Source organism: Equus przewalskii, chromosome 5, assembly GCF_037783145.1.
Source record: "Equus przewalskii isolate Varuska chromosome 5, EquPr2, whole genome shotgun sequence".
NCBI lineage: Eukaryota > Metazoa > Chordata > Mammalia > Perissodactyla > Equidae > Equus > Equus przewalskii.
The window spans coordinates 33159108-33171647 of NC_091835.1; the positions used below are offsets into that span (position 1 = coordinate 33159108).

Sequence of the window (12540 nt, forward strand, 5' to 3'; positions counted from 1 at the left end):
TAGTCTACACCCCTCCCCCCCAAAATTAAATATTTTTTGTTGTTTCCATAGATTATGCTTTTTCTCTCTTTTTTTTCTCTTTTCCTTATACTATTCTCTCCCTCCCCCTCCCCCGCCCCCCCCCCCCCCCCCCACTCTCCCATTGTAGGTCTGTGAGGAGCAGAAGTGTGAAGAGGAAGTCTTCCCTTTGGCCATGAATTACCTGGACCGCTTCTTGGCAGGGGTCCCGACTCCTAAGACCCATCTGCAGCTTCTGGGTGCTGTCTGCATGTTCCTAGCCTCCAAGCTCAAGGAGACCATTCCCCTGACGGCAGAAAAGTTGTGCATTTACACCGACAACTCCATCAAGCCTCAGGAGCTGCTGGTAATGACTGTCTCCTTTCTCCCTCCATTCCTGCTCTTCGCTGCCTCCTGGCCTAATGTGCTCTTACCCACTGCTCCCAAAACAGATTCTCAGGATGCAAAATTACCCCACACTGGAATTTTCACACTTAGGGGACGTATCTCATTTAACATTAGACTGTGTGTGTCCCTACTGTGTGCTAGCTGCTGTGCCAAGCACTGAGGCTACATCCGGGACTAAGATCCCCACGGAGATTTGTGGTGTTGGGATTCATTTGCAGTTGTGCGCGTGCGTGTGCACGTGTGCCCGCATGTGTGAGTGTGTGTAAGGGAGGCTTGGAACATAATGACAATATTTTAATTAAATTCCAATTTTTCGATCACTGAATTCTGAGAAAATAGTCTGACTTCTCACATGGTAAGAAGGTCATGGTGTGTCTCCTAAGTACCTGAGTTCAAAGGTGGCGTCTTCCGTATCTAGAACATCTCAAAAGAACCTGCACATAGTAGTTGTTCACTAAATATCAGCTCCTAGACTTCTGAGCAGAGTCAAAGTTTGGCATTTTTTGGAGGGATCTGAGGCCTCGGTTCCTAGCTCCAGTGGGGCTGTGACCGCTATACAACCACGGGGGTCCTGTCTTGACTCTGGGTTTCTGCCAACAAACCTTTCCCCCGTCCCATCTAACTTTTTTTCCCTGCAGCTTCACACTTAAGATGTCCATGTTGCAACAGCCCTGGAATGGTAGAGCGGCTCCGAGGCCCACCTTCAGTGGTCTGCACACCTTTCTCTGCACTGTTTGAAAAAGGGGCCCCCTCTTCCCGCCCCCCGCCCCCTGCTTACTGGCAAGGCCTGCACGAAGTCCACAGGGCTGAGCCTGGCTGCTAGAACTGAGCCCTTTGTGAGAGAGGCCATCCTTTCTGGGGCTGTGCTGCCATCTAGTGGCAGACATGTGCAAGGATAGAATTGCCCAGAATGTAGAGAGGGGCATGAATGACTTCACCTTTGAACCGCTGCCAGATTTCAGCTGCTTCTGGTTTGGTCTGAGAGGCCCCGAAAGGTGCTTTCTTCTGGGAGATCTGCTTCCTTTAATAATGGGACAAGCGGAGTGGTTTATGCTCACATGCCCCCGTGAGGGAGGGCTGGAATTCTAAGCCATCTTTGAAGACCCTGGTTGTTCGGAGTCTGTCGGGTTTTTTACTCACCCTCTGTGAAAAGGCAAAGCAGCCTTTAAAGCTTGTAAAGAAAAAATCGTTAGCACTGGGACTAGTTTATTTTTCTTTTGGTTCATTTATTTCAAGGTGATGGTGGACTGAGGTATACTTCAGAACACTCCAGTTTCTCTGGGACCCCCCCCCCCCAAGCTCATTTCTCTTGCTCCAAATAAACGTGCCTTTTTCCATTACCTGTCTCTCTATCCCAGAGGGTGGGGTCTGGAGGAGTCCTATTTTACAGACGAGAAAGCTGAGGCCACCCCAGACCACACAGCTGGTTCGTGCTGCAGGAGGAGGCTGGGACTCTGGTTGCTGGCTCAGCAAACGAAAGAGAGTCAGGCATCTTGGGGTGCATGGGAGAGCGGGGTACACTGACAGGCGGGTCTCTGCCTCTCCTTCTTTTGATGATGGTTGATCGATAGACCTATTTCCCCTCTGATTGCACACATTTTTAAGGTTTTCTTTTTGGCTTGTTTTCCTGTGAACACAACTCCCCAAAAATACCTCCATGAGGGAGAGAAACAGGTTTTTCACTAGGTGGGCTGTGGGGAGAGGCCCCCAGAGGACAGGGTTGTATTGTCCCAGCATTTGGACTGAGGGATTTCATGACCTGGGACAAGCACCTTCACCTTGCCCTGAATCACCTCCAGCTGCAAAGTGAGGTTACTAATGATGATCTCGATCCTTCAATCGTGATGACAGGCCTGTGCAACATCTAGGTGGAAGGGTGCTCTCTGGCTGAGTATCGTTTCCCCAAGATTACTGCATTATATGTCGAGGGGGACGTTTTAATAGTAGAGAGGAAAATGGCACTTTTTGGCACCAACTACAAGCAAGCTAATTGGTTGCCAAGGATTTGGGCCAAGGAACCTTATTTTGAGCTTCATCTGTGTGCATCATTTCTCCATGAGGATTAAAAAGCCTATTAATCCAGTGATAGGGACATAGACAATAAATTACTACCAAAGGGCCATAATGACCTTGGCAGTTTCTTATTGTGGGTTTAACCTTCTGGATGGGCGGGCAAAAGCATTGCATGGAAGTCAGGGTTGGGTGGGGGTGGGAGAGCTGGAGAGGAAAAGAAATAGAAGAAAGCAGAATCTTGGCAATTGCCACCTGGGCACTCATTTTTTTCCATGGAGCCTGACATTTGAAGCATAAGAAGAGCTGTCAACAGCAACTTCAAAGCTTTAGGGACACTTTGACAAATGGGTCCACCTTACGATCTAGCAGCGTCCTAATGAGCATCGTTAAAACTGGTCTGTATCCCAACCCCCAGGCCCTGACACCAGGGCAGCCGTCGGGTTTTATACTGTTCTCTTCCTCCCTTCCTTACCAGGAGTGGGAGCTGGTGGTGCTGGGGAAGTTGAAGTGGAACCTGGCAGCCGTCACCCCTCACGACTTCATCGAGCACATCCTCCGCAAGCTGCCCCAGCCGAATGACAAGTTGCCTTTGATCCGCAAGCACGCACAGACCTTCATTGCTCTGTGTGCCACTGGTAGGAGCCGCCTGGAGCCGGGGGAGGCTGGAGCGCCCTTTGGGGAGTGTTCAAGGGGAGGCTGAGCGGGGTGCTAACTTCCTTGGGTTTGAGGGTTTAGGGAAGGGGGTGGTCCCCACTAATCTAGAGTCCAAGGTTTCATTCTTGGGCTGTTTTCTTTTTACTTTATCTGGGCTGGTATATCCTCTTTCTCTGCTGAACTCATAAATGGTTTACGAGGACAGGTGTGGTAAGGGAAAAAAAATTGTACCTGTTAAAATATTCTTTATGATGTCTAAAGTACTCTTTGAAAATTATATATACTGCTCTCTGGTTGTGTTTGAATCTTTAATCTTTTGAGGAAAAGGATGGCTTGGAGATAAGCCCAAGAGGAAATTTGGGGGGTGGGGGGGTGGGAGCAAATATAGGTTAAAGGCACACCGTCGAGATAAATGTGCTGCCTGCCCTGATAAGTGGTAAGGGAGGCCGAAGGAATTCTTTTTACTGTGGGGCATTTATAGCCTTCTAGCTGTTCCTTCCGCAGGCCGGGGGAGTGAACCTGGCTGGCTGGCAGCAAGGACTGGCTTTCTAAGTCCTGGGTTCTGACGCCTTCCCTTCACGTGGGGAGTTTAGACTTGGGTTGTAGCCTTTAACGTACATAGCAGTCTCAAGTGGCTTTTTCATGTTAAAAGCTTTCCACCCGTCATGTTGATCCCACAATTGATACATAGTTTTTATTGGCCCCGTTTGCTTTGCATTTTCCTAATAAACTAAAGACAGTGGTTGATGCTGTCTCGTTAAATTGAACTTGGACAGTTTCTACCGTTGTTTTCTTGGTAGTGGCTGTGGTAGAGACCCTGGAACCTTAATCGTTCAGGGGAGAGAGGTCAGGAGTTCGTATTTTCACAATCAGAATTAAGTAACGAACCCACCCTCTGGGCAGACCTTTTGCCCCCCGGGGGGCGTGGGGAGGAGTTCAGCTCAAGTTTGCCAGGAGTGCTTGAGTTGCGTAGGTGGGCTCAGGGGTTAACTGTTTTCAGTACCTTGTTACATGTTATTCAGGAGTATGTACAGATGATCATATAATATGCAATACTGTATATGCTCTGTGTTCACAGTCAAAAGGTCAGGCTTTCCTCCTTATCACTGGGTGACCTTGGACAGGCTGCTTAACCTCTCTGAACCTCAGCTGCTTTATCTGCAAAACATGCCTGTTGATACATGATCCTACAGCCTTTTGAGGGTGATTGGCAAATGAAAATTAGAAAGAGTTGATGTGCCAGGAAGTACTTTGTAGACTAAGGACTGTGCAGGACGACGTGCCTGGGTACTGACTGTGAAAATGCTGCCATTTCCGATGTTAACTGTTCCAACTAAGATGGATATGATGACCTTTCCAGCTGCCCTCATCCGATTCCGGCAGGACCTCTCACTTTGCCTTCGCTGGCTCGAATGTCGGATTCCAAGCCACCTACGGTTGATTCCAGGGCACAGGTTTCCTCTCGCTGTTTTCTTTAGTCCCGCCCTTCCAGATCCAGCCAGGACTTCACGGCTTGCGGCTTGCGTCTGTGCCCTGTGCCCCTTTGTGGGAGAGTTAGCTGCCTGTCCTGCAGCCCTGGGACCATTCTTCAGAGCCTGCATAGATCCTTGCTTGCTGCCTTTTAGACAGTAGCCATTCTTCTGCTTCCTCCCTTCTTCTGCTGTCTGGCCTGGGCCTTAGAGGTCAGTCCCTCATTGACTCGTCATTTTATCTCCCAGGCCCGGCTGTCCCTTTCCTCCCTGTTGTCATGATTCACTCTGGGGGAGGGGTCAACCAGTCTTTTTTCTCTGGCCCTAGGACAGCTGACCCCCTGACCTGCAGCTCCGCCATTGCCCAGCTGTTGATGGCCAGAGTTCTGCTTCAACCTTGTCTCTTGACTGACAGATCTTTTGGGGTCTGTCTGCCCGTTCCTCCTCTCTGATCTCTGAGCGGGGTAGAGATGGTGGGTGAACATACCAGGCACAGGCAGGTCCCCAGATTCGGTAAAGGTCCATTTTCTAAAATTGAGAATCCCATCCCCCACTCCTGGCCTCCTTGCCTAGATCCTTGGGGTGGCAGCCAACTTTGGGGCCAGAATAGGGAGCCTGGGATTCGAGGACTGACGACAGAGGTCTGAGGGGAGGCAGAGGAAGTCGCGGATACTGCCTTTGGGAGCCTTGAACTAGCTTTGGGCAGGGGGTGGGGAAAGATGGGAGGAAGAGCATCTCCAACCAAAGGAAAACCACGCACCAAGTGCTGAGCTCAGCCGGGGACCAGTCAGAGCAGAGCAAGGCTCTCAGAAGCTTCCTCGGTCTAGAAAGGACGGGCCTGTCTTGCAAGGCATTTCTTTCCTGATCTGCCCTTGAGTTTGGGTGGGTGACTGAGTCGCATAGCATCCCCACTGTGTGGCGGTTATGGCAGTCAGCCTGACAGCGTGAAGGCCAAGGGCTGTTTTTCTTGGAGGAAATGCCTTCCAGTTAGATGAGATTCCACACTCTGGGGCCAGAGTGTGACGCATGGGTGAGGGCTGTCTGGCAGGTAGCAGGGGCAAGGTAACTGGAGGACCAGAGGTAGGTGATCCGGAGACACTCCAGCCTGTTCCTTAAAGCCTCATGCCTCTCTCCTTTCCCCCCAATTCTGGATATTCTGTCCTGGAGCTGAAGAAGCACCTGCAGCTGGGGTCTTGGAGGCCCACGGTGGGTCCAGAGGAGAAAGTAGCCAGCCCTCAGGCTGTGTGGCTAGTTTATGGGGAAAGCTGGTTGTGAAAGAGCTGGCAGTCGTTCTGCCGTCTGCATGGAGAGTGTATGTGTGTGTGAAAGGGGAAGAGAGTGCAGGAGAGCACAGAGGGGCTGCAGGAAGGGGAGTGGAGTGTCAGTCTTCCCGTAAGGGGCCCGAGGGTGAGATGGTGTTGAGACGCAGAGGTGCCCTCCTTCCCTTCCTGGCTCAGTCCAAAATGGCTTCTGGGAGCGAGACTGCCTCCATCTGCCTGGCGTCCTTCTCCGGGCCGGTCCTGGTCACTGGAGGCCTTTGGGTGAGGTCGAGACCTTTATAACTGCCAGCCCCTGGTACACCCTTTCCTAGAGGTTTTGATGCCCAGGAAGCAGAACTGAGTCTTAGCGTCCCCTGGTTGTAGCCCTGATGGTGGAGCCTCCAGGTCTCTGATGAGGGAAGAAGACCATTGGAGATGACTCAGGATCGCGCTCTGGCCTTGGGAGATTCTTGACGCATGATATCATGCTCAACAGATGATTCCAGTTAGTCTAGAAGAGCCGGTGGCATTGAGTTTGAACTCGGTGCGGGGGTGGGGGAGGAGGTGCTCATCCTCCCTACCCAGGGCACCCCACATCTCCCTCTGTTTGCCCAGGAGCCCCACTTCAAGATGCCATGCTTAGCTCTTGTGCCACGCGCATGAGGACCAGGCTCACCACCCCGGGGCCTGGGTCCCAGTGCTGATGACAACCCACGTGCTCTCTGAGTCCTCCTGGCTTTGCCTTAAGATGTCTCCTGACTTTTCATCCCCAGGCTATAGCAAGACGGTGGTGGCCCAGAGAGGGTGGATGACTTGGCCCTTGATCCAGAAAGGGAGGTTGGCCTTGGTGGTTGTCAGGAAGGAAGAATTGAAACTGCCTTTCCATCTGTGAGCCCCTGAGCTGCCTCAACAGCTGAGAGGTCATGGGGCTGAGGGGAAGTGGTATGTTGAACCGGGAGTCTCAGTTCTTCTGTGAGTGCGCCCTGTGGGGACAGGCAGTGAGAGGAGGGCTGTCTCACTTCCTGTCTAGCTATAGATGAATGAGGAGCAGGCTGTTTCCATTCTCCAGCCGTCTCCCTCCCCTCCCCTTCCCCCTCGGCCTTTGGAGTGAAGTTGGCATCAGCTTGTTGTGGCAGTCCTGCCCCACAAGGACAGGGCGTGCTGGACCTATTCTGGGGGTGGCAGATGACATGTGTGCTGCTCACGTCATTTGCTGGCCAATGAGCGCCCAGGGTTCTGGCCTTTTAAACTTCCACCTGACTGCAGGTTGGTGGGAGGAGAGGGGAAATGCCTGGCTGGGGCTTCCCTGGGTCTCTTCAGCCTCGGAACAAGTGCCTCTCGCCCCCTAGTGGTGAGCAGAAGCACAGCAGCCGCTCTTGCACTCAAGGCCCCGCCGCTGCAGCCAAAACAAGCAGGGCTGAGCTGCCTGCCCCACCCGGTAATCCATGGTTTTTCAACCCATTTAGATCAGAACTCTTCAGAGAAATCTTACCAAGGTGCCAAGTTGGGAGCACTTCTCACTGCCCTTTCCCAAATTAAGGGGTCCAGCGGGGCCCCGAGGAGCTCCTCTGGCATCCTGGGAGGTTAGCAGCTTGTACGTGCTGGGGGCCATGGCTGGGACCGGGACTGTCTCTGACTCCTGAGCCAGGGCTCTTTCTTGCACTTCTGATTGGAAAGGCGACCTTGTCTTCCTTGGTGGGGTGTGGGAGGTGACCTGGAGGAGCTAGTCACCTTCTGGTAAGTTATACAGAACATTGGATCCAGAGTCCAAAAGCCTCGATCTTAACTCCAGGCCCAGCATTAGACACTAGACAAGTTACTTAACCTCTCAAGAGTTCATTGATTCACCTGTCAAAGAAAGGGTTTTGAAATAGATGAATTCGGAGTTGTTTGGATTAATACCTTGCCATCACTACCCCATGGATGGGCCCACAGCATTTGAGCCGCCCGTGCTTGTCTGCAGAGCTGGGATCACCCTAGCATCTGCCCCTTGTCTCCACATCCTCACCAGGAGGAGGAGGAGGCCATGCAGAGGCTTCCAGCATGTGGGCGTTGTCCTTGCCTTTGGGTGAGAGACAGCTGATGACTGTGGGGTGCACTGGGAAGACGGGTGCCAACTTCTGTCTTTCCTTCATTGCATGTTTGTGAGCTCTTTCATTCTCCTGTGGCCCCTGGCTTCTGCTCCTGACAAACCAGCAGAAGGCTTTGGGGACTTGATGAGGTCGTTTCTGGGACACCTACATGACTGATAGTGCAGAATTCTCCAGGCATCAGAGCCCTCATTCTTCCTGGCCTTGGTGTGCTTGGCCTGCTCTCAGCATCTGCCTGCAGTCTGCGGATGCTGGGCACCTTTCTCCTCGCCCCTGCAGATGCTGAACAGAATCTCCCACAGTCAGAATTGCCCATCCCCATCCCACAGGAAGTTCCAGTGGTGAGAACGGGTGGTGATGACGATGACGGTGGTGGCGGCGGCTGACATTTATTGCTTAGCATGAGCCAGGCACTGTACTTTTACATGGATTATTTTAGTCATCCTCAGAACAACCCTATGAGGTGGGTATCATTATCCTTATTTGCAGGTGAGAAAATGGAAGTTCAGAGAGCTCAGGTAACTTGCCCATCTTCACACAGCTGGTAGAGGGACATCAGCCTGTGTCCTCCACATTCTGATTCTTGGAGCTTCTTAACTCTGCTGTCTAAATCCTTCCTGTCTCCTTGGAGAGTCCTCCGCGGTCTCCAATGCTCCTGTCCACTTGAGCACCTCCTTTCTTTGAGAGGTTTCTTTGGAAGTTATCCATGTTGTATGTACCTAGCCATTTAGAATGCACCGTGCTGTATTACTGTGTTTGTGTATCTTGGGGGGAGTCATCCATGCTGCCCAGAACAGGGAGGAACATGTTGTGAGAACTGGGTCAGAACGGGTCACTGGTCAGTTAACTGCCTGTCACCTTGCTGCAGGAGAAGGAGGGATCTCAGGAAGTCACAAATGTCTCATCCTTCCAGGTGGGCAACTGAGGGTGGAGATAGATCCCCACCCCAGGGTGTGCCTTCTGCACCAAGATATGGCTTGTTGGCCTTTTTGACCAAGAGATGTAGAGATTTAAGAGGTTTTTACTTGGTTTTTATTTGCTAAAATAAAATATTACAAGAGAATTTTACAAACGTTCATATTTCCCCCCCAGTGGTAGAAAATTTTACAAACATTTGCTTTGTATCCTCTCAGTTCATCCGTACGCATGTGTGTTTGTATTCATATATTTCTGGAAGATCATAACCTTGATCATAGCACATGTGCATGAAGTTTTGATTCTTCTGCCGCCTCCTCTCAAGTGGATATCGTGAGTGGTTCTCAGTATGGTTACACAGCCAAAGTTTAAGGTTTCCAGGAATGGCTGAATGGGTTGGGTGGAAATTTCCACGGGTGACTGTAGAAGTTGACTAAATAGAACTAGTACAAGGACACGACCCTTCAGATGTTTCGTTCTGGTGTTTTTGTCTCTGCTGTTTCCCCTACCCACAGAGAGGGGGTGTCCCTGCGAGTGGGCCTGGGGCAGCCCCTGATGCCATGCAGAACTAGCACTGCTCTGAGAGGGGTAGATGCCTTGTGACTTTGCTGGCGGGGGGAAGCTGTGCTGTGTTCTGTTGTCTCGTTCTTGTTCTTTTCCTTGGGATTCATTCTTAGTACAGAACCTTGAGTAAAAGCAAATTAGACCTGGAAGGCATCTGGGAGATTAGCCACTCTGCTGTCTTCTGACTTTTTGACTTCAACCATGAAGGAAGAAATACATTTTATAACACAAACTCACGATACATGTCAAACTGATACAAAAGTTTCTCAAAACAGTGTTTACCCTTACTACATGCATTACTTACTGATACTTTCTATCCTATTCTGTTCAGTTAAACAACAAATATGGTGGTCATGACCCACAAATGAACTTCATGACCCATTAATGAGTTGCAGCTGGAAGTTTGAAAAACACTGATCTAACTTGACCCCTTATTAGATAAATGGGATTCTGGGGCTCGGAGGGCGGAAGTGACTTGCCCACGGTCCCACAGTGTGGACCCGGCTTTAGTGCTAATGTTGTCTCCTGTCTGACTAACCCAGAGGAGCTGGGCAGTTGCTCAGGGAGCTAGAGAAGACACTGGTTTGCTGCTGTATGGGCGGCAGAGGAACGGCACAGTGGCTGGCCCAGCTTCCAGCAGCTCTTTCTCTTGCCACCGGAGCACTCTGCCTGGTCTGTGCCACTCTGAGCTGCCGAGAAGCAGCCATGTTCATGCACACCGTGCTCCCCAATTCTGGGGGCAGGGGACAGTGTCTCCAGGGGAACTCCCCACAGCAGTTTCCTAGCAAAGCAAGAAGGGAGGTGGAGTCCTTCTGGGCAACTCTAGCACCTGCTGTACCCCAGGACTGCCCATATAAACTCTCTGGCTTCCAGAAGTTAATTAATTTGCTAAAAATAGGAGTTGGTTTTGCATGCAGCAGAACAACAAAGATAGGCATGTGTGAGGTGTGCTTCCTGGTCCAAGGCCTTGGGCAGAGATGCCCTTCCCTGCCAGATGCTCCCACCCAGTGCCTCTGGGCCCAGGGCCATGGGCTGGCTGCCTCATCTGCATTATGAGTGTCACAGGGGAAAGCTAACGAGGTTATTGGGCAGAGAAACAGTCTCCTGTGACCCCATGTGGAAGAGACCTCCAGCAGAGCAGGAGGCAGAGAGGCTGGCTTTGTCACCAGCCAAGGGGATAGATAAGGCACTGGAGGAGTCAGTGGAGAGCAGGTTTTGGGTGGAACGCCACAATATATGTCCCTCAAGAGGTAGAAATGTGAGTGAGCTAAGGGAAGGAAGTCCAGGAGAAAGCTGGCCAGACGGCCAGGCCCGCTCTGTTCGTGGGTCTTGGCGGAGGCGGGAGGGAGGGCGTGTGCATGGTCTGGGGTCCCGCAGTGTTTCTAAGACCACCACCAACTTGATGCTGGATGGTGACATTACTAATATGGGTGCTTGCATGGGTGCATTGTTACAAGAGGAAGAAGGAGAAATATTAAGTTGACTGTTTTTCTAGATTCAGCCTAATATTTATGCTGAAATGTGGAACATGACCCATGTCTTCCCTCTGAACCCTCCCTTCTGACCCCCTCCCACTCTACGTACAGCAAACTCAATGGAGTATGCTAAAACTAGAGAGAGCGTGCTGTGGAAGATGGGCTCCCCTCCAAGACCGTTAATAGGATGAGTGATGAAACGACAGCCTCTTTAACGTACAGCACAGGGCAGGGGAGAGGGCAGTTCAGACCCTCAGAAGTCTCAGGTTTCTCACCCACAACGTGAGGGTAATAATTGTGTGTACCTTACATGGTTGACGTGCAGCTGAAACGGGACATAACGTGTAAGGTACTGTGTGTTGCTTGGTGGTAGCTGTCAGCGGCACTAACAGGAGTAAGGTGTAGGTTTCCTTCTCTTGTGTTGATGGATGGAGCAGTGGCTGATCTTGGTCACCAGCCCCTTTTGGGGAGCGCTCAGAGGAAATTGAGGGTTTGGTCTCCCAAGCTGAGCTCTCTAGTGCTAGGAGCATCCTCTTGGAGAAACGGAAGTGGAGGGGGTTTGAGCCCCTCAAATTTCTTCTCATTTTGCACTTCTCTCTAGCAAACCACTTTTTTTTTTCCCAGCAAGAAAATGGAATTTTTAGGTCCAAGAGTCATAAAATCTAAACCAGCTTATCCATCTGGTTATGGTGCAATGGTTAATCTTGGGTGCGTGATTAAATTCCCCTTCTCTCTCCTAATGTCCTGAGGTCCTTGGCATTGGGCTAGAAGTTGGGAATTGTGTGAAGCTCGGCTCCCACCATCTCGTTCCCTCTGTTGCTGCTTCTCTCACTTCATTTCCTTTTTTAAATAAAATCGTCTTGTTTGGGGCTACATTAGTCCTTGATTCCTGTCCAGAGAATGTGGCAAAATTACATCAGGATTACTGTTCTTCATAAAATTTTACCTCCTCCTTCCCACATCTAGAACCCTTGGTTTGTCCCACTTATGTGGCACGTGGGCTGTCTCATCTGTATTGGTCTCAGGCCTCCTTGCTCTGCTCCTGCCGTCACCCCCAGAGGAGACCGTGTCTCACTCACCTTCCTCCCAACCAGGGCCGAGAATAGTCCCTTGCACACACTCGCCCCTCACAGGATTGTGGGGCTGAGAGTTGGGGACCCTGAGTCCTCTGTGAATTCACTGTGCGCACTCAGATAAACTCTGCCTTCCCTGCCGCAGTCTCCTCCTTTCAAATCGAACCACCTCAGTGAGGTGGCAAATAAATAAATGGTGTCTTGGGAAGGAAAGAGTCAAGAGAGGATGCGTCTGTAGGGTAAGGGGTCACTTGTACAGCTGACCTGCCACCATCCTATTTCTGAGTGTCTTCAGGCTGGGGAGCTCCTGGAGCCAGATTCTTGCTGTGCCCTGACCTTCTGCCTCTTGTTCTCACAGACTTTAAGTTCGCCATGTACCCGCCATCGATGATCGCAACTGGAAGTGTGGGAGCTGCCATCTGTGGGCTCCAGCAGGATGAGGATGTGAGCTCGCTGACTGGTGATGCCCTGGTAGACCTGCTGGCCAAGATCACCAACACAGACGTGGTAGGTGGCAGCCATCATCTTGGTTAGGACCAGACGTCTCTTTTGTCAGCTCAGGGAAAGAGACAGTTGGTTTGACGATGATGTGTCAGAGGTATATTTTTTTTGTGGTTGGTTTC

At 51.1% G+C, this 12540-nt stretch overlaps 1 protein-coding gene across 1 annotated transcript in view; it reads left to right on the forward strand.

Annotated features, from left to right (window-relative positions):
• Nucleotides 1-12540, forward strand: part of CCND2 (cyclin D2) — a 29569-nt gene that overhangs the window by 2227 nt on the left and 14802 nt on the right. The window contains exons 2-4 of the mRNA XM_070620538.1: nt 149-364; nt 2894-3053; nt 12276-12424. Of these exons, the coding sequence (XP_070476639.1) occupies nt 149-364; nt 2894-3053; nt 12276-12424 (525 nt within the window). The remainder of the gene's footprint in view (nt 1-148; nt 365-2893; nt 3054-12275; nt 12425-12540) is intronic.